This window comes from Xenopus laevis, chromosome 1L (assembly GCF_017654675.1).
Source record: "Xenopus laevis strain J_2021 chromosome 1L, Xenopus_laevis_v10.1, whole genome shotgun sequence".
Classification (NCBI taxonomy): domain Eukaryota; kingdom Metazoa; phylum Chordata; class Amphibia; order Anura; family Pipidae; genus Xenopus; species Xenopus laevis.
In genome coordinates, this window is record NC_054371.1 from 30,673,184 (window position 1) to 30,692,947 (window position 19,764).

The 19,764-nt window shown below is 41.1% G+C and overlaps 1 protein-coding gene across 2 annotated transcripts in view; it reads left to right on the forward strand.

Moving 5' to 3' along the window:
- The window catches only part of LOC108698045, a 62,375-nt gene extending 52,100 nt beyond the window's left edge, over positions 1 to 10,275 (forward strand). The window contains exons 22-23 of one of the 2 annotated variants that reach the window (XM_041588160.1): positions 7,407 to 7,542; positions 9,760 to 10,275. In XM_041588160.1, the coding sequence (XP_041444094.1) occupies positions 7,407 to 7,542; positions 9,760 to 9,786 (163 nt within the window). In that variant the 3' untranslated portion in view covers positions 9,787 to 10,275. Of the gene's footprint in view, positions 1 to 7,406; positions 7,543 to 9,759 lie in introns of those variants that run through there. The other variant, XM_041588166.1, reaches the window with a different exon arrangement.
- Positions 10,276 to 19,764: the final 9,489 nt, after the last annotated feature.

Consider the following 19,764-nt stretch of genomic DNA (forward strand, 5'->3'; position numbering starts at 1 on the left):
ATACCTATAATCCAAAGACCTGCAGACCTTAACTTGCCTTCAGTGATTTGTCTGCCCTGGTGTTCAGCCTTTTTGTGGAAGTGTCGGATCAGCAACACGGTGATATGATGTTTGCTGGCAATAATTAGAGGATTTTGGTCTGCAACTCCTAGGTGGGCTTTATTCAAACGACCACCAACTCTGAGCAGGCCAAAACTGTCTATAAATGGATTTAGGTTGGCAAGAGGACTTTTTATAGGAATCTGCTGTCTGCTGTACAAGCACTTCCATTCTACGTTAAATTCTCCCTGCTGAACGTGACGTATTATGAGAGACTCGCTATGAGAAATGTAATCAACAGAGAAGGGTTTATGGCAGACATGCCAACCATGACAATCTTTATCTTCCTGAGTATTGTGATAACATCTAGCGATGTGCACTAACCTTGCAATAGTTCTGATGAGTCTCATCCAACTGGAGAAACGTACAAAGCGATGACAATGGAGGCTGGAGGTTTGCCTTGCTTCAGTAACTAATGCACTAACTTCAGCGCGGATTTCTGGATCATTATCCGGATCCTGGATGCTGAAATCTTCCTGTACACATTCATCCGCCTCTCCTAGGAGAAACTCTGGACCTGTAAGCCAAGAAGAGTTAGTAAAAGAACCTATAGACATAGGCCTGGTGGCTCGGAAGGGTAATGGAGAAACCCAGTGATTGGTTTTGTCTTTAAAGAACTCACTGTCCATTATCTTGACAAACTCTCTGTCCTCTACTGACAAGGCTACTTTATCGTCTTCTTTGGTTGTGTGAAAGACCGATCTCCCCAAGTTGTCAGCAAAGAGGGGAGAAATGATGTCAGGTGGTTGTATGAGGTCTGGAGACTTCTCTTTCACTTCATAGTGATGAGGACACGGCTTAATGCAAGTTGTGCGTCCATCTCCAGGCACGTACGTTTTGAAGGAGTTAATTCTTGGTTGATCCAAGCATACATTTCCTATGACTACCCATCCCAAGTCCAGTCTCTGGGCATATGGCGCGTAGTCGGGACCATTACATTGTTGGCGCACCTTGTGCACCCTTAGATTGTCTCTGCCGAGCAGGAGTAAAATCTCTGCGTTGTTGTCCATAGGTGGGATAACGTTGGCAAGGTGCCTTAGGTGTGGCTGGTGAAATGCAGCTTCTGGGGTAGGGATCTCATCCCTATGGTTAGGTATTTGATCGCATTCGATCAGTGTTGGTAGGGGTATTTCTGTATTCCCATTGATGGGAGAAGCAATGAATCCTTGTGCCCTCCTTCCGCTAGTCTCTATGCGGCCCGAGCAGGTGTTTAAGATGTAGGGTTCTAATGGTCCCTCTATTCCAAAGGCATCAAAGAATTTAGGTCCTGCTAGGGACTGGTTGCTTTGGTCGTCAATGATAGCATACATTTTTACTGCCTTTTCTGGTAGTCCCTCTGGATAGACCTTGATTAGGCATATTCGGGCACAACATTTCTCACTCTGGCTGTCGCCACATACTTCCAAACATGAGCAGGAAACGCGGTGGCTGTGTTAGCGTGATTCTGAGGCTCCCCGCCATGACTTGGAGCAGGACTGGTGGTGAAGACAGCTGGTGAGTCTCTGGTGAGCGGAATTGGGTGTATAGCTGAGGCATGTCTTTCACTATGATACTCCTCACACTTGATGATGGATTTACAGTCCTTAGCCATGTGCTCCAATGAAGCGCAGCATCTGAAACATACCCCAAGCTCGCTGAGGACTTTCTTCCGCTCCTGTATGGTTTTAGATCTAAACCCTCTGCATTTGTTCAGTGAGTGTGGTTTTTTATGAATGGGACATTCACGATTGAAGGACTTATCTCCTGATGAGGTATTGTACTGTTTACCCGTGGGTGCTGCAGGTGATGGTAGGTTAGTCTTTCTGACACTCACGCTGCTCTTAAAGTCTCTGTTTTTATGCAAGACACTTTCATACCTTGAAGATGGTGTCGCTGAAGCTGTAGTGTTGAACTCCAGGAAATCGAGGCTGGGGTCATTCCTCATCTGGGACTGTTCATCGATGAATCTGCAGAAATGAATAAATGGGGGAAAGGTGACGTCATGCACTCTTTTGTACCTTGAGACTGATGCCGCCCACTTTTCTTGCAGACTGTAGGGTAACTTCACGACAATTGGGTTCACTCCATGGGCTGTATCCAGGTAGCACAGGCCGGTCAAGCGAGGGTCTCTTTTGGCAAGCTCTAATTCCATGAGCAGATCACTCAAATCCTGAAGCTTATGGACATCCTTGAGATTGATCTTTGGGACGTTCTGCAGTCTCTTGAATAGGGCTTTCTCTATTGCTTCTGCACTGCCGAATGTATGTTCGAGTCTCTGCCAGGCGGCAGCGAGACCTGCTTCTGCTTGTCCCACGTAGACAGTTCTGAGGCTCTTAATACGACTTGTGGAGCCTGGGCCCAGCCATTTGATCAAGAGGTCGAGCTCCTGCTCTGCGGTCAGGTTGAGGTTGGCAATGGCGGCTTTGAAGGTTGCCTTCCAGGCTCTGTAGCTCTCTGCACGGTCATCAAATTTTGAGAGACTTGTGTTAATTAGCTCTCTGCTCACCATAAACCTGGCAAACTCGGACATATCCGATTTCTCACTGCTTGTTGCCATGACAACTTGTGATGCCCCCGGGGCGTGTGGGCTGCGTGGCGTGAAAGGGTGAGATGCTTCCGGGTAGAATGATGTTGCTGCAGGGTTGAGCTGTGGTCTAGCCTCTGTAGATTGTGATGACTGCTGCTTGAGCTGTGGCGGTAGGCCGGGGAATGCCGAGTAGCCTTTTTGCTGTAACACCTGTCCTTGAGAGGGCACATCTGGGTGAACGTCATCAGGTTGCTCAGGTGCCGTGAGTGGCACTGGCACTGTAGGTAGAGTTGACTTGAAGGTTTCAGTGTTGTCGGCTTGGACAGTACTGCAAACTGGGGGTGGTGCAGGTAACTGTTTCAGTACATAGTCACTGGTGCGATCAGCTGGATCATCTATCTCCTGTGGTGGCAAGCAGACTGGGTCAAGGCCTTGGCTCAATGCTTGCTCAAGTAGTCTTACTTTAGCTAATGCAATTTCCTCTTCCATCTCTGATTCAAGAATCTTTATTCAAGCCTCTGCTTCTGCCCTCTTAGCCTCTGCGTCTGCTCTTTTTGTCTCTGCTTCTGCCCTTGCAAGAGCTTCCTTTTCAGTGAAGGAGCGTCTCACCTTGGATTGCTCTGCATTTATGCGTGCCTCTAATAGTCGGTCGCTTAGGGCTGAGCTTCTTGAGCACGATGATCTGTATGACCGAGAGGAATGTTTAGATGAATGTGATCTGTGGGATCTAGTTTCTTGCAGATGGGAGATACGGAGTTCCGCTTTATCTTTAGCACGCAGCACCATGGCGTCTCTTTGTCCGTCTATTAATTCTGCCTTGCTCAGTTCTGACGGGGCTTCATCATTATTAACATCTTTTAGAAAGGTTATATACCTTGTGGACAGTCTCTTATATCTTTCATGAGCTGTATTCAGTCGCCCTATAGCAACTTGTAAGCTTGTGGCATCACCTGAGGATTTAAGTCCTGACATGATGGAGGAGACTCGTTCCCATAGCTCTTTCAGGCTATCGCATAGCTCATCTTTCCTGGTTTGATAGTTTTCTCTGACCTTTATTGTCGGTTTGAGAGAGCGTCTTGGTCGCACGACTTGGTCTGCTGTAAGTGTGGAATCTGCTTCCTGTTCTTCATAATGATCGGTATCAGGTTGCATTAGCATTGTTTCATCACTGGGAAACTGTGCAAGGTCTTTTTCGGACATTTTGGAGCGCTGTCTCGGGCTTGATGGGTTGTGGAGGACTTTCAGGTGAGAGTATAGATACTTCAGACACGTGGTGCTTGCCCTTTGGCTTCTGTGACGTGCACTGTATCTGGGCAGATTTGCTGCAGGTGGGCCTGTTGCCAGGGAGATTCCTGAGTGTGGTACTGGACTCTGAGGTAATCTGTGGCCGGGATATGGACATTAAGGCAGTTTTTGACTGTTCTGTCCCCACATGAAGGCGAATGAAGGTATAACTAACAATAGCTGTGTGACTTCCTACCTTCGTATCCAAGCAGTGGGGCAGACCGGACCGGCAGATGCTCAGGTTGGATGGACCGAAATGTAGACACAGGGATGAAATCAGCCTGGGTTTATTTGATCCAGAATACAGCAATAGACGGTGATACAATACTGTTCTGTAATAGTGGTATCAATACTGTCCTGTAGATGACTTTCCTGAGGCTAACTGCTGGTCAAAAACTGATGCCTTCACAAGCCCAAAATGTCTGAATGTTCAGTCACACAGTAATGAGGCACTGAAAATGGCTGCCGGAAGTGAGAAGGACTGAGCTGGCAGAAAACCACGCCCCCGAGAGAAAAAACTTTACTAACAAGAACAGAGGCATGCAGCATGCAAATTTTGGCCAGCAGATGGCAGCAGTACAACAATGCACAGAAAATAACATATATAAAGAGGGATTGATAATAACATATGCAATTAACTATGAGGAGAACAGCACAAGCTGTGACATCAAAGAGGGGAAAGTCCTGAGGAAAAGACAGCAGATGTTGGTGATAAACAGAAAGGAATGGGACTCAAGAGGCATTATTAATGGCAAACTTTACCTAAGGGCTGAGATCAGATACCTTGACGAGTGGAAATTAGGCATCTTAAGATTTACAAAGTGTGTCAGCATCTAGACATTTAGAAATTAATTAAAAGCATCTATAGGTTACAATGTCTGTCAAAAATCCTTGGAGACCACAGACAGCAGATTGGAGTTTGATTAGTGGGTAAAATGTGCCATGTTACTCAAGCAATCTTTTATAACCCATATCACAGTGTTACCCTGGTAAAGTTGCAGATTGACAATAAAGTCTATGGAAAGATAGGTCCAAGGACAAGAGGGTACAGGTAAGGTTTTCAGGAGACCACTAAGAAGAGAGTGACTGGCTTTGGGGGAGGCTTAAAGTCTTCAAAGGAGAACTAAACCCTAAAATGAATGGCTAAAAATGCTAAATTTTATATACTGAACTTATTGCACCAGCCTAAAGTTTCAGCTTGTCAATAGCAGCAATGATCCAGAACTTCAAACTTGTCACAGGGGGTCGCCATCTTGGAAAGTGTCTGTGACACTCACATGCTCAGTGCGCTCTGAGCAGCTGTTGAGAAGCTAAGCTTAGGGCTCGTCACTAATTATCCAGCAGAAAATTAGGTTGGTCTGTAATATAAGCTGATGCTACAGGGCTGATTAGTAAATTCTGATGTTAGTTGCACTGGTTTCTGTATTAATTATTAATCAGCCTTATATTGTGACATTTATATTCTATGACTCTATTGGGGGAATGTAATAAAAGTTGCAAAGAGTAAACCAATTTGCACAAATAAGAATAAAAATTAGCATTTCGCAATGTAATACTCTTCCTTAAATTGTTATTGCATTGCGCATTATAATTGCAAAAGCTATATTAAATTCGCACAAAGGCAAATTTGTTCGCACAAAGGCATAACTTTTTGCATTGCGAATATTTTTTCATTACTGACTTTCATTACATTCCCCTATAAGTGTACTGTAAATTGTGAGTGGGTCCCTAAGCTCAGTAAGTGACAGCAGCACAGAGCATGTGCAGTGAATCAGCAGAAAAGAAGATGGGGAGCTACTGGGGCATCTTTGGAGACACAGATCTTTACTGCTAAAGGGCTGTGGTTGCCTTGAGTTGGTATAGAAGCCCAAAACATAATGTACAGCATTTCTAGCCTATTTCTTTAGTTAAGCTTTAGTTCTCCTTTAACAGGGTAGTTAACCTTTAAATTAATGTTTAGCTTGTCTTAGACAGTGATATTCTAAGTTTGGAAATTTAGTAGCTTTCTGGCTACTAGGGTCCTATTTACCAGCTTGTGGTTTGAATGAGAAACTGGAATATAAATAGGAGAGGGCATGCATAGAAAGATACATAATACATTTAAAGGGTAACTATTGTAAAAACTAAAATGTAATATAAGCTTCATCACACTGAAATAAGAAACTTTGTAAATAAATCAATTTAATATTCTGTATCCTTTCTGAAATAATCACGTTTATCTTCACTATCCCTCTCTCAGCATCTGTTTCCCTTCTGTCTTCTTGCAGCAGTTGGGTGTCAGTTGACAGTTAGATCCAATATATCTTTAAAGGGGAAGGAAACCTAGTCAGCGCTAACCCCCCACCCCCCCTCCCGTGTATTGCCCACCTCCCTCCTCCCCCCTGGCCTACCCCTCCCGCTGGGCAAATGCCCCTAACTTGTTACTTACCCTTCTGCGCAGGTCCAGTCCAGGGAGTTCACAGGCGACATCTTCTTCCACGCGATCTTCTTCCTCCTTTGACCGGCGCATGCGCAGTAGGAGCATTTTGCCAGTACGATCTACTGCGCATGCTTCGTGAATTTTGGCGCAGTAGATCCGAACCGGCGAAATGCTCCTACTGCACATGCGCCAAAACGCCGGTCAAAAATCGCGTGGAAGAAGATGTCGCCTGTGAACTCCCTGGACTGGACCTGCGCAGAAGGGTAAGTAACAAGTTAGGGGCATTTGCCCAGCGGGAGGGGTAGGCCAGGGGGGAGGAGGGAGGGGTGGCAATACACGGGAGGGGGGGTTAGCGCCGACTAGGTTTCCTTCCCCTTTAAGGGGGTCTTCCTTTCCTAGCAGATGTATTAGAGCTCATTCAAATAACTGATTCCAGTACAAGCAAATTCTGCATGTAAAGAGACAGGATTTCTGGTGATTTTAATAGAGTGAGCTCTAATACATCTTCTAGGCAAAATGAGCCCCCCTATAAGATATATTGGATCTAACTGCCAATGAATATCTGAAAACTGATGAAGACAGAAAGAAGAGAAACAGATGCTGAGAGAGGAATAGTGAAGATATACTTGATTATTTCAGAAACGGTACAGAAGGCTTAATTGATTGTATTTAGAAAGTTTCGTATTTCAGTATAATGAAGCTTATATAAAATTTTCGTTTTCTCAATAGTAACCCTTTAACAGTAACTATAACATTGCAGCCTCGCAGAGCAATGATTTGTTTACTACCAGGGTTAGTGTCCCGTACCTTATATATCGTATATAATATAATAGTAGTATTATATTGTAGTCGTAATATACTAATTACTCTCAGCAAGGTTGTGTACTTATTGTAAGCACAGGACCATGTAAGTTTGCAACAAAAAAAAAACAGATGCCCAATATAATTAGCCCTGCACAAATACAAACAACAGCTTTCCAATGTCATTAATTTAAGGAAAACTTTTGATAACCCTTTGATAAATGTTCATACGTGAGTCCTATAATACATACTAAAAGGAGCTCTACATGTACCTTATTTGTTTACCTTTATTTCTAGATTGAAATGCCTAAATAGAAAACTTAAGTCTAAAGGATCTTCAAAGATGTGGCAGAGGCTGGTGTACAAATTGAAAGTGATTTCAAGGCAATCTGGAGAGAATCATAGGAAAATTCTCAATGATTTAATTCTGATGGTAAGATTTAATTACACAGTAAATTACACAGTAAAGACCGATACTCAGAGGCTCACTTGCAGGTGTTGGGGTTAGCTGCTCCACTCAAGGGAATAAAGAAGCCAATATATATATAATTTGAATTGAAGGGCCCTTAAAATAGCATTCCACTGGACACTCATATGGAACACAATGGAAAGTGGACCAAAGAAAGCAGTGATGGAAAACATATGCTGTGAGGACTCTAAGGGGCATATTTTTCAAGGGTCAAATTTTAAATTGAAAAAACTTCGAAATTCAATTCAAAAAGACCAACCGAAATTAAATCAAAGTTGTTTTTTTTGGTCGAATAGGTCAGTTTTTGATCGAATGGGTCCGTATTCGGCCGGATTTGAATCGTACAAATCGAAGGAATGGCGCATTCGGTCAAATTCGATTCAAAGTTTTTCCAATTGACTCCAAATAGGTTCTAGGAGGTCCCCCATAGGCTAAAACAGCAATTCGGCAGGTTTTAGATGGCGAATGGTCGAAGTTGAAATTTTAAAGAGACAGTACATGATAGATTTCGATATTCAATTTTTTTCAAATTCAAATCAAATTTGGACTGTTCCCTAGTTGAAGTACACAAAAAATAGTTCGAATTTTTTTCATTCGAAAATTCACCTCGACCTTTGATAAATCTGCCTCTAAGTGGTGTGGGGATCTGGATCTGCTGTATGTTTATTTATAAAGACAGTTAAGGTCTAGTAACCAATAAAATGCAAATGGTAGCTTTTATATTATATTAGACACTTTGTTCTTTGCTCTTTTCTGTTATTGATTATTAACTTTTATGTGCTTCCTCTTTCCAGCCTTAAAATTCTCTCTCATTCAGTCAGGCTCTAATAAATTGTTTTTAACAAACAAAGGTTATTAAAGGGGACTCGTCACCCAAAAAAAATATAAATGAAATGAAATGGTTAAGAGAAATGGGGGAATGTGGGGAGAACAGTGACATCTAGGAAGTGCTGAATGGAAAGTGAAAGCAATTGTCTGTCTCGCCTGTATGCCTATGGCATAGAGGAGGGGCAGGCAATATTTGATTGACAGATGAGATTTTTAAATGAGCTTACAACAGCTATGAATACTTTTATAAAAAAAAAGAATTTGGATTTCATGTTTCATTTGAAAAATTTTATTATACAGCTTTTTATGTCTGGGTGACAGGTCCAGTTCTTCCATTTGATTAAAATGAGGGCCCTACAATTTCTAGAGCAGTATGTTTTCAAAATATACAAGTCTGCAGGCTAATGCCTTTTAAATTATCACTTAAAGGGGAAGTAAAGTATAAAATAGTATAAGGCTAGAAATGCTGTATTTTATATACTAAACATAAACATAAACTTTCTGCACCACAAGCCCAATCAAACAAATGATTTATGCTTTCAAATTTGGCCACAGGGGGGTCACCATCTTGTAACTTTGTTAAACATCTTTGCAAGACCAAGACTGTGCACATGCTCAGTGTGGTCTGGGCTGCTTAGGGATCGTCATACATTATCAAAACAGCACAAGTCAAATAATATCTTCCAGTTTTTTGTATTGTTTAATACAAACTTTCTCCAACTCTGTAGAACCAATGACTGCAGCAAAATAATCCTCCAAATAGAATCCCAGTTTATTTGTTTAAATTTGGCTCCATGATCTTTGTCCCTGCAGCTGGAGTTGGAAACAGTAAAGGGGATGTAAAGGCAACTGCTGTACAGGGAAACAAACAAAGCTGCTTGAGTTCTGCATGGCTGGGAAGTAAGGCGGGGGCTCCCCCTGCTGTTCATAAGTATGATTGTTTCCCTGCTCAGCAGTTAGGGACCATCTGACAATTCCTATCCACAGCAGTAAATGAAGGAAGAATTTCACTGCATACAGTCAGGTTTCTTATAAAAAAAAAAAGGTGCACATTTTTTAATTAAAGTATATTGGAGATAGGTTTCTTTTTCATTAAAAAAAATGGGATTTTATTTTTTTGCCTTTTCATGCCCTTTAAAGCTATTCCACCCAAAAGAGTAATACTGGTGAGATATGCGACAGCAAGTGACAAAACTGCCAATACACTCTTAAAACATAAATGGCAGACTTCCCTTTTAAGTAATCTGGTCGAGGTCCACAGCATAACTGTAGTTATGTTATATGAACTAAGTACCATTTATTAATGCTTTTCGACTAACTGAAACTAATTTCAACTATTTTTTTTCTAAATAGATGTCAGTAAACTTTAATGAACCCTAATGGATGTGAAGAATCTCACAACCACAAAGATACAACCAGAGAATTTTGAAAACAACATTTTTATACAACTATTTTGATATGGTTCTTTTCTATGTAGTTTAGTTTATACAATCTTACATTTCTGATTGATATTAATCTTACATTTCTGATTGATGTTAATTTAGCATATGTGTGGGTGTAATATAAAGGTATAATTGACAGGTACTTGGGTAAATGGTCTCCCTGATCTTTAATCTCTTTATATCTGGTATAAGTTTCCTATCCACACAACAGCCAATTATATCCCCAAATGTATCACAATTATTACTTCATTATTGAAAACACAGGAAAAAAACTGAGGGGTGCAAAAGCACTTGTGTCTCAGGGAATACTGCACTCTGCTCCATGTGCTGGATTGAAAATTAGGAGACTCAGGCCAGTCCTGTCCTTACCACCTTTCTGTCATTAATGGAACAGTTCAGTGTAAAAAATGTTTCTAATATAGTTAGTTAGCCAAAAATGTAATGTATAAAGGCTGGAGTGACTGGATGTCTAATATAATAGCCAGAACACTACTTCCTGCTTTTCAGCTCTCTAACTCTGAGTTAGTCACTTGAAGGCGGACCACATGGGACATATCTGTTCAGTGAGTTTGCAATTGATCCTCCGCATTCAGCTCAGACTCAAAAGCAACAGATATGAACCATGTAGCCCGCTTTAAGTCTCTGATTGGTTATTGCCTGGTAACCAGGGTAACCAGTCAATGTAAACCAAGAGAGCTGAAAAGCAGGAAGTAGTATTCTGACTGATATATTAGAAATCCAGTCACTCCAGCCTTTATACATTACATTTTTGCCTAAATAACTATATTAGAAACATTTTTTATTTTGCACAGTCTATCTATTTACCCAGTTTTTATTTTTACACTGAACAATTCCTTTAAGGCACATGCCCAGTGTTGGATTGGGCCACAGGGACACCAATCCTGGTGGCCCAGCCAACGTCTCTGCCCAGACCTGTAATGGCTAATCAAGGATGAGGTAAGTGGTCAATGTGCATGGGCGGGGGTTAGATTGCATGCCTGCTGCCGGGAAGATGGTCCTTCGGTCGCAGTCCTAGTGGGCCCTGGATGGCCAAGTCAAACCCAGCAGGGCTGGAACTAGGGGTAGGCAGAAGAGGCACCTGCCTAGGGTGCAACAACAGGGGAGCGCTGGGCAGGTACCTCTTAAACTGTCTTCTGCCTACCCCTAGTCCGTTATCACAGCTCTCTTTGGTTTCCCACCATCTGCTGCTCTCTCACCTCCCCTCTGTCGCTCTGCCCTTTTCCCCTCCCCTTTGTTACTCTCCTCCCCTGCGTCCCCTCTCCTCTGTCTCTCTCCTCCCCTCTGTCGATCTCCTCCCCCGCGTCCCCTCCCCTCCATCTCCTCCCCTGCGTCCCCTCCCCTCCATCTCGCTCACCTCTTTCTCCGCTTTCTCCCCGTCCTGCACATACGCAAGTTGTGGTTCATCTGAGGCGTGCTTCTTTGTGCTCCAAAACAGAGCATGCAATGTCATAAATGACTCCCCAATGTCTTCCCCAGGACACCTGATATAAGGCATCTCATGGGTTTTACATCCAAAAAAGTATCAATATACCTTCTATATTTTGTGTATGATGTAAAGTCACTCTTCTTATAGTAGGATACCTGTGAAAATAAAATAGTGATTTATTTTGTTATATATGTGCCTCTATGCATGTAAAGCAATCCTGTTCAAGGATTATAATGTCTTGATGATGAGTATTAGATAAATAAAGGTGTAAGATTTATTTCCCAGAAATCCATTATACAGAATGCTTCAAAACATAACAATGCCATTTTCTATGGTTTCCTGTTTCAGCAAATAATGAATGTATTTTTCTATTCAATTATTAAGGTTTTTTTTAATGTTGATTGTTTAAGTAAATTATAACAACATAATACAGTATTTAGGTATGGGACCTGTTATCCAAAATGCTCGGGACCTGGGGTTTTCCGGATAAGAGATCTTTCCATAGTTTGGTTTTCTATACCTTAAGTCTGCTAAAATCATTTAACCCTTTAGGGACCTTTCCTGGAGGGGTCTTTTAGTTTCCCAGGAAAACGATTGATATCATTTTTTTCAGGACAAACTAAGCTTTTAAAATATGCTACAACTTTGGTGTAATTCCACTTCTGTAAAAAGATATACAGTAGGTTTCTAAGTGTCTGTTTCCCATAATACAAACACATATATCATTATCGTAAGTTATTTTATGCATGAGATCACAGCAGATTTGGAAAGTTCCAGGTCTGCTGAATGTGCCAGTGCCAAATATATCTATCTATCTATCTATCTATCTATCTATCTATCTATCTATCTATCTATCTATCTATCTATCTCTATCTATCTCTCTCTCTATCTCTCTCTCTATCTCTCTCTCTATCTCTCTATCTATCTCTCTCTATCTATCTATCTCTATCTATCTCTCTCTATCTATCTCTCTCTATCTATCTCTCTCTATCTCTATCTCTCTCTCTCTATCTCTATCTCTATCTCTATATCTATATATATATCTATATATATATCTATATATATATATCTATATATATATCTATATCTATATATATCTATATATATCTATATATCTATCTATATATCTATCTAGTTTTCTCACTTGTATATGTCAAAATCTCCAAGCAGTACGATAACAAATTTCCAAACCACTGCTCCATAAAACTGCAATCTTCTGAATTCAAAGAAGCCAAACATTCCATTAACAATAGTTTTACCCTAGAAAACTACATATTATTGGAAAACTGCATACTTCTGAATTCAAGGCCGAACATTCCATTAACAGTATGTTTACCCTAGAAAACTACAAATTTTTGGAAAGAACATATTCTGACGAATCCAAAATGGGTAAATATAGCTTGGTGCTCCAAGATACCTAGTTGCAATTCTATCCTAAAATTATCATTTTTTATAAAAATGTGTGAAATTTTTGAAAAATGACTTCAAAGCTTCCAGTCAACATCATCATATCTCCCACATATCATTACGTGATGCCAGGAGTCCACTGAACAGTCTGAGGCCCAATGTGGCATATACGGACATATGAGAACATTTTGAGAAAGGCCTTGGATTGGGCTGAAACGTCAATCTGAAGTTCTGAAAATATTATTTTTGAATTTTTAAGTCCTGTAAGTGCGGATCCTTCTGGAAGTATATTCTCTCTCTCTCTCTCTCTCTCTCTCTCTCTCTCTCTCTCTCTCTCTCTCTCTCTCTCTCTCTCTCTCTCTCTCTCTCTCTCTCTCTATATATACATCACATATATATCTTGAAAAAGGCCCAGGAGGGGACCAAAACTTTGGCAATAAATTTAACCAATTTTCACACAATATTATGAAGTCCAGGAGTGTGTCTGTTATTGGGATTCAAATTTATCTATATCAGCAAGGGAGTAGGACCTAAGAGGGCATCACAGCCACAAATAGTTACAGTATGTATCTTTCACCACTATTATTAGACATTTGTGCAACTCATTGTTACCTGCTACTCACAGTCCACACAGAGATGGAAAATTGTCTGGTGGTAGCTGATGAGAAAATTCACAATGCTTGTTGATCCACACATCCCTGCCCTCACTCTCTGAATGCAGAGACTGACTCGACTGACATTTCTGCAACTTACTCAGACTTCTGTCTTTAAGTCACAACCCAAATTGATGGCTTCAGAATGGAATGATAGCACCTGACTGGCATGTCAGCCAGCCATGTGGATCTTGGTCCCCACCCACCTGCCTTCTGAGCTAAGTTCCTGTCAGAAAAGTAGTGAGGGAGAGACTCACACCCTCTCCTTCTCTCCTTGATTCACATCGGAAAGGTACTTTTATTTTCCCACAGCTGTCCTGCAGCCTGGTTTTGCCTCTTTTGCCTTACAGAAAAAAAACATTTCTCTCCTGCATCCGACATTTGTGTGCACTCAGTGTTCGGCTGTGTGTGCTCATCTAAAGATTTGTGCCCACCTTAGAGGGAACATTGATGACAACCATGTACACATCTCCACATTTAAAGTGTCTTGTGCAACATCAACATTAAAAGGAACTGCTGGCACTGGAGTGCCAAAGCCTCAGGAGATAAAACCCAATTTTATCTCTTCACCCAAATGAAAAATCTGCATTTGGCCAGCATCAGTACCTGCAGGATTCCACAACTCCCGGTTTAACAACTATATCCTGAATATTATGGGTTTGCATATTGAATACATGGGTTCTTAACTGAGAGAGTGGCCTGTGCTTTCCATAGAATTTACAGAGGTGTTTGTATTGCTATACACATGTATAATATGTTTTGAAAGTTACAGGGATTCTGTCATGATTTTCATGGTGTAGTTCTTATAACTAAATCACATTGTGCTCCTTGCAAATAATTAATTTTACCATTTAAAATTGTATTCTTGCACCAAATAAATGTATTATTTTTTAGTTCACAATGTTAAATGATTTCAGATAAGCTATTGTTTCTCCTACTCAATGTAACTGAAAAAGCTGCAGTCCTTATTCTTATATCTGTATAAGAGCATATTTAGCAGTACAGGTGTCAGTTATCTTGTTATCTTCCCATTGTTCTGCTGTTAGGCTGCTGAGGGGGGGATTGAAGGGTGGGGGGTGATATCACTCCAACTTGCAGAGTAGCAGCATACCTCCCAACATTTTGGAAATAGAAAGAGGCATAAAAAATTTCCTGAGTGGACCACAATCATTTTTGTGGCCACACCCCTAATTACCATGTCCATTTTACAAAATTTGGCAGGTTATGAAAATTTGAACACATTTCTGTGGTTTTTATGTATTATTACAGTTTTGGTAATGAAGGTGAATTGCCCTTTAAATGAACAGTAACATCAAAAAATAAAAGTGTTTTAAAGTAATGAAAATATAATGCAGTGTTGCCCTGCACTGGTAAAACTGCTGTGTTTGCTTCAGAAACTCTACTATAGTTCATATAAATAAGCTGCTGTTTAGCAATGGGGGCAGCCATTCAAAGGAGAAAAGGCCCAGGTTACACAGCAGATAGCAAATACGCTCTGTCTGTCTAATGGTGTTATCTGTTATCCATTAGTTAACCTGTGCCATATAGCCATTTTTCAATTTCCACCATTGCTCCTCAGCAGCTTGTTTATATGAACTATAGTAGTGTTTCTGAAGCAAACAGATCAGTTTTACCAGTGCAGGGCAACACTACATGATATTTTTATTACTTTAAAACACTTTCATTTTTTGGTGTTACTGTTCCTTTAAGTTGCAAGTCACAGTTTCCCCAAGAGACCTGCTTATCTTAAATTATTACAATTGCCTCTTTCCTTATCTTACAAAAGTATCTATTCTGGGCTCTCTGCCAAAAGCCAATTAGGTTAGACATTGTATCTTTTTCTGGCTGTTCAGTACAGGAGAACAAAGAGACGGGACATTTCAGTAACAATCTGGGATTGCGGGTTGAGCTGTCAAATCGAGACTGTCCCGTGAAAAACGGGACAGTTGGGAGGTATGCAGCACATGGCTAATGGCACTTGGGAAACTGACATGTCTAGCCCCACCTAAAACTTCAAAATTAAATATAAACAAGGTAAGCCCTCGCACACCCTTTAGTTCAGATAGTTACCCCCGGTGCCCAGTGTTTGGAGGATGCGGCAACCTCTTCCCATGACAGAATCCCTTACAAAGAGACAGCAGAGAGTACAAACCTATGAAGTTGGCCTAATAGGGGAATTCCCCTGCAGGAGCCAATATAAGGTGGAGCCTTGTGGAGGCCCTTTCTCTTTGGCCTAACACCATCGACAGGAAAGACAGACAATACTGAGTCAGACCAGGTGGGTACCAGACCCTTGCTAATAGGCAGTGAGTTAAGATTTGGGGTACTCACAAAGATTGTATGCCAGGGAAGAGAGTGTGTAGGGACTAAGTTAGTGGCAGCCTAGTGGGACAGTTGTGACCTGCAGTCCTGTGGAAGCTTGGGCACTGCAGAGATAAAAGGGGAGAGTCATTGGGAGAGGACTCTGCTTGTGCATTTCTGTATGACACTTCAGGGCAACATGCTGTGTGAGTGTGTGACAGAGGAATCAAGAGAGGATCTCGAGAGGAGTATATGTAAATCATTTGTTAACTTACGAGTAAGTCAAGTCTGCCCCTGTAAACTTGTTTGGTTCATCGCAACTATATGTGTTATGATTTATTCATACCCCAAAGCAGAGTGCATGTATCTGTTTCAGTAGCACCTAGTATATGTCAGGGAACTCAAGATCAAAAGGCCATGGGATAAAGACTAATAGCAGCTGAAACACTATTATGATATAATATTTGGGTTATTCATAACAGGTGACTGGCTTTATGGATATAAAGGCCACCTAAACTATGTAATCAATGAACACAAACAACAATAAATAAAATGATACAGCAGCAATGTGGAATGGACATGATCATTATGTTTTTACCATTTGATTACCTATTTGATTTATCTTGTACCTATTTTGCTTCGCTAAGTGGAATTAAAACCTGATAATTCAATATCTCAAAGCCATTCCCACACCAGTGGCGGAACTACCGGGGGAGCAGGGGGTGCGAGCGGACCAGGGCCCGCACCCCTTCAGGGCCCCCCGGCAGCCTGCTCGCCACTGAAATCCGGCGTGTACGGAGGGGGGCGGGGCCCGGCTGCACTTCACGCACCAGGGCCCGCCCCCCTCTAATTACGGCACTGTCCCACACCAAACCCCCACCCACAAAAAAAAAAAAGCTACAGAAATAAAAACAAAAGTACTATCAGTATGTTGTTTTATTGAATGGCAAATTGCACAAATAGTGTTGTAAACAAATCAAGTTTTTTTGTATCTTTCCCTTGAAAAACTCAATGTTTGTACCCACTGGGATAGCCCTTCCCCATTAGAAGGACCCTCCCCAACCTCACCCCCTCCACCAATGAGTTTTTGGTCCTTCTGCTTCTGTTTTTGCTCCTATTGGCAGCAAAGTTTTTTCTTTTTAACCTTGGAAAAGCATTAGACCGGTCCCTAAGACATCCTAGTGATGGGGGGTTTTGGTCTGTGGGACCTTTTTGATCCTGAGCACATCACTGCATAACCTTAACTCATTACTTTTTTGGTATTTACAGGTCTGGTATTGTTCCTATTGGAAGCAAAGTTTCTTGTTAAACTTGTTAGGCCTGCCATAAGGTAACCTAAGGACAAGCTTTTTGGTCCTCAGCACATTGCCTCATAACTTGGAGTCTTCTGTGTTCTTAAAAAGAGTAGCAGTAAAACCCCACACTTTCCAAAGTTGCCAAAATAAATTTGAAGTGCTACCATGTTTTATAAATTGCTTAGTGTCAATGCAATCATATGCATAAATCCCAATCAATTCTGTGTCAGCACACACATTTATTGATAATAAATTCAAAAAATCTATATTAAGTGTATAATAAATTAATTGAATTAAGTGCTTCTGCTTGAAATTTATTGATAAAAAGTGAGTTCATTAATATATAAATTAGGAAAAGCACCAGCAATTCATGAACAAAAGATCAGGAATGAAAAATAATATAGAGGTGTAGTTGTCCCAAAGGACGGATTTACATTGCGGGTGCCCCTAGGCCCGCTGACGTTCGTCGTCCCCATCCCCTCCATTTTATTCACTCAAATTTTCATCATCAAGACTGGAGCAATGAGGATTGGTGCACGGGAAATCTAAAAAAACGATCGTATCGCCTAGTGTTTCTGAACCAATGTGGGTGTGGTTGGGCAACATGCTGCCCCCTAAAATCTTGCTGCCCTAGGCCCGGGCCTTGATGACCTCTCCACAAATCCAGGCCTGCCGAAGAGTACTATCTGTTGATTTTTCTAGGCCTGGGACACCACATGAGAGAGAAGGTAAGGACACTGAGGACTGTGGTCTGGTATTTATGCTAGTCTATCTCATTATGAGAGATCGAACACTTTCTATGTTCCAAAAGCAGGAGATATGTGTCTTTTAATGGGGAGGGGGTTGCAGTTGACCTTTTAAAGAGGGAGGGTCCTTCCAATGGGAGCAGGGGGAGGGGCTATTCCAGTGAGTTCTGACATGGAGTTTGTTGTGGAAAGGAAAATCACAGTAAGTATGACACAATCTTTCTTTACAATGTCCTATAAAATCCATGATTTTAGTAGCTGGGACATATTTACAAGGGATATTTACTACATTAATAGTATTACATGTGATAACAGTTTAGTCACACCCTCACCACATAGGGTTAGCCGCCTTTTAGCCTGGGGAGACTGGGCAGGGGACAGGGCTGTGATGTGGAGGGGGGGCTGTGATGCACAAGGGGTGGGGCCCAGACATGGAGGGGGTGGATCAGGACATCGGGGGCAGGGCACTGTGATTGTTGATTGGCCTGCCCGGTTTTCCGAATTTGGAAAACCGGCCAGGCAGTTTTGACCTGGGCAGCCCTTCAAATTAACAGGCTGTCTGGGTCAAAACCAGACAGGTGGCAACCCTATCACCACATGGCTCTTGGTGCCACCAACCTTGAACCTAGCTTGTTGTTTTGCCTTTTATACAATGGGTATGCTGCACCTGCAGGTCTAGGAGAGAATACAGATTACTTTCTTTTTCAATCATTTGTATTGGAGTTTATATTGAGTCACAACATTTGCTATATTAACAACATTAACTGCAAGATTGTATGCAACAGATCTAAATCCTAAAAATGCTCTTACTATGCATTGCATTTTGTTTAGATATACTACTATTGTTTAGATATACTATTATTCTTTGTGTGTGTCTATTCTGTTTGACACAACAAACCACAGGTTTTCCTCTTCAGTGTTGGACTGGCCTGTCGGGATACAAGGGCTTTTCTTTCTTTCTTTCTTAGTCAACTATGTTATAAAATTCCCAATTCTAAGCACCTTTTCATCTGGTCTTTATTATTTATTTTTTTAGTTTTTGAATTGTCTTCTTCTTTTGAGTCTTACCAGCTTTCAAATGGAGGTTACTGACCCCTTCTAAAAAATAAATGCTCTGTAAAGCTACATATGTATTGTTTTTGCTACTTTTTATTACTCACCTTTCTATTTATGTCTCTCCTATTCATATTCCTGTCTTTTATTTAAATAATGCATGTTTGCTAGGTTAATTTGGATCCTAGCAACCAGAATGCTGAAATTGCAGATTGTGGAGCTGTGAAAGAAAGGCCAAATAACTCAAAAACCACAAGAAATAAAAAATGAAAATCAATTGCAAATTGTCTTAGAATATCACCATCTACATCACAGATCACAGAGCATTCCTTTCTGCATTTTCCAGGTCCTTCTTATGTTTCATGTATTCTCAGCAGTGAGAAAGACAGGAAAGATATGCTCCACGTGCACACTGTCTGTTTGTCTGTGCTATTCTCTGTAGTCTGTGCGTATCTAATCTATTGCTCTAAGCTCTTATACATATTGCACTAACAATAAAGCAACAAACAAAACACAAGGAGAGCACAGCTGCCCACATTGAATTAGTCTTGAATTAGTCAGCCACTGTGTGTATGATGTGTATAAAATGTTACCCATAGACTTCAGTGAACTCGCATCTAGTGGGTAAAAGTAATGCCTTCTAGGCTAGATGTATCAGTTACATTTTTAACAGTGAAACTCTCAAACATGGGGATACCAGAGTTTTTCTCCATTGGGCTCTAGCTGGTGGGTTTTACATGCTGGCTCTAATTTATTTTGTATTGCAGGGTATTAAAAAGATGTGCACTGGACAGAAGATAGGAAGAAGCACTTACATTAGGTCTGTGTATATTAATATGATTATTCAATTATGTCGTACCTGGATTAACTATGGTAGGGACCCATAGAGTTAATGTACCCTATGGCTTTAATTCCCTACACTTCCTGATCTCCCTAGTTGCTGGGCAGATGCCCATGTAGCTAGATGTAATTTGCATAGTGACCACACCCTGTCACACTTTGGTATAGTGAGAG